The 2,500-nt window shown below is 45.3% G+C and overlaps 1 protein-coding gene across 1 annotated transcript in view; it reads left to right on the forward strand.

Annotated features, from left to right (window-relative positions):
- The window catches only part of slc17a7a (solute carrier family 17 member 7a), a 23,991-nt gene that overhangs the window by 12,875 nt on the left and 8,616 nt on the right, over window positions 1–2,500 (forward strand). Inside the window, exons 7-8 of the mRNA XM_081711646.1 lie at window positions 1,689–1,831; window positions 1,935–2,084. Of these exons, the coding sequence (XP_081567772.1) occupies window positions 1,689–1,831; window positions 1,935–2,084 (293 nt within the window). The remainder of the gene's footprint in view (window positions 1–1,688; window positions 1,832–1,934; window positions 2,085–2,500) is intronic.

Below are 2,500 nucleotides of genomic sequence, written 5' to 3' on the forward strand. Positions count from 1 at the left end.
AGTAATTGAGGCATTAAGAACAATGAGCTTCACATGCTTGGATTACTCATCTGTTTTTTTCCCGCCTTTTCTGACTATAAAAGCCCCTCCCCAAACAAGTAAACAGCACTCATACATGGTCAACATGGGAAAGACTAAGGAGCATTCCAAGGCCATCAGAGACAAAATTGTGGAGGGTCACACGGTTGGCAAGGGGTACAAAACCCTTTCCAAAGAGTTGGGCCTACCTGCCTCCACCATTGGGAGCATCGGAAGTGGAAGGCTTATGGAACTACTGTTAACCTTCCACGGACTGGACAACCTTTCAAAGTTTCCTTCTGTGCTGAGGCCAGGCTTGTCCAAATGGTCAAGGCTGACCCAAGGACAACAAGGAGGGAGACATTGGTTTCAATAAATATCATAAGTAACGTACTCCACCGCAATAGTCTCCGTTCCAGGGGAGCTTGTAAGGTACCTTTACTTTCAAAGCGTCATGTCATGGCCCGAATAAAGTTTGCTCAAGATCACTTGGAGGACTCTGAGGCAGACTGGTTCAAGGTTCTCTGGTCTGATGAGACCAAGATCGAGGTCTTTGGTGCCGACCACACCCGGGGCGTTTGGCGAGAGGATGGCACTGCATACGACCCCAAGAATACCATCCCTACAGTCAAGCATGGTGGTGGCAACATCATGCTGTGGGGCTGCTTCTCAGCCAAGGGGCCCAGCCATCTGGTCCGCATCAACGGGAAAATGGATAGCACAGCCTACCTGGAGATTTTGGCCAAAAACCTCTGCTCCTCCATCATTGATCTTAAGATGGGTCATCATTTTATTTTCCAACAGGACAACTGCCCCAAGCACACGGCCAAGAAAATCAATGCCTGGTTTAAGAGGGAAAAGATCAAGGTGTTGCAGTGGCCTAGTCAGTTTCCTGACCTTAATGCAACTGAAAACTAGTGGAAGGAGCTCAAGATCAAAGTTCACAAGAGATGCCCAAAGAACCTAGACAACTTGGAGAAGATCTGCATGGAGGAGTGGGCCAAGATTACTCCAGAGACCTGTGCTGGCCTAATCAGATCTTATAAAAAATGATTAATAGCTGTAATTGCAAACAAGGGTTATTCCACAAAATATTAAACCTAGGGGTTGAATAATAATTTACCCTAATTTTTATGTTTAAAATGTATTATAATTTATTGAGCACTTATACTTTTTGTTTGTAACATTTAGGCATCTGTTGATAAATGTTATTCTTGTTCAAAGTTTGAAGGCTCTAAAATATTTGCAACTTGTTGAATTTGCAAAATCTGCAGGGGGTTGAATACTACTTGGAGGCATTGTTCACCTCCTGCATTTGTAGAAATGAGCCTGTTACTTTCTTAAGCTCAAACAAATAATTGCAGAAGTAAAATATGGAAGAATTTTCTGCCTTTGTGTGTTGTGAACTCCAAATGGTCAACTCAGTCACAGTCAACGCAGTCACAGTCAACTCAGTCACAGTCAACACAGTCACAGTCAACGCAGTCACAGTCAACGCAGTCACAGTCAACGCAGTCACAGTCAACACAGTCACAGTCAACACAGTTAACACCATCACAGTCAACACAATCGGCTCCATCACAATCATCTCAGTCAACTCTGTGAGGAGTCATTAGGTTTAATAAGAATTGTTTTCTTTCTTCTCTCTCCTGTTCTGCTCTCTCTCTCAGGTAGTTTTGGGATATTGTGGTATCTCTTCTGGATGTTGGTGTCCTATGAGAGTCCTGCTGCTCATCCCACCATCACCCCAGAGGAGAGGAAGTATATTGAGGAAGCCATCGGAGAAACAGCAGGGCTTGTTAACCCCCTTCAGGTTCAAGCTCACACACACAGACATACAGACACACACAGACACACACATACACACACACACACGCTGACTCAGGCGAGTGGATTCTGTTCTCTGCTCTGGATAGAAGTTCAGGACCCCCTGGCGTGACTTCTTCACCTCCATGCCTGTCTACGCCATCATCGTGGCAAACTTCTGCCGAAGCTGGACCTTCTACCTGCTGCTCATCAGCCAGCCTGCCTACTTTGAGGAAGTGTTTGGTTTCGAGATCAGCAAGGTGAGGAACACACACACACACACACACGCACGCACAGACAAACACATACACTCATACAAACACACACACAGACATATATACACACACATACACTCATATACACACACAAATACACACACACTCCCACAAAAATTCCAAAAAGTGCAAGGTTTATGGAAGTATACGAGGATACAGCTCTTTATGCAAGAGGAAATATTACTACCCTGTTCACTCTGTTCACTCTCTCTCTCTCCCTCACCCTGTTAATCTCTCTGTGGCATGGTCTCTCTCTCTCTCTCTCTCTCTCTCACCCTGTTAATCTCTCTGTGGCATGGTCTCTCTCTCTCTCTCTCTCTCTCTCCCTCACCCTGTTAATCTCTCTGTGGCATGGTCTCTCTCTCTCTCTCTCCCTCACTCTGTTAATCTCTCTGTGGCAT

Source organism: Electrophorus electricus, chromosome 3, assembly GCF_041902795.1.
Source record: "Electrophorus electricus isolate QZ-2024a chromosome 3, ASM4190279v1, whole genome shotgun sequence".
Taxonomy (NCBI): domain Eukaryota; kingdom Metazoa; phylum Chordata; class Actinopteri; order Gymnotiformes; family Gymnotidae; genus Electrophorus; species Electrophorus electricus.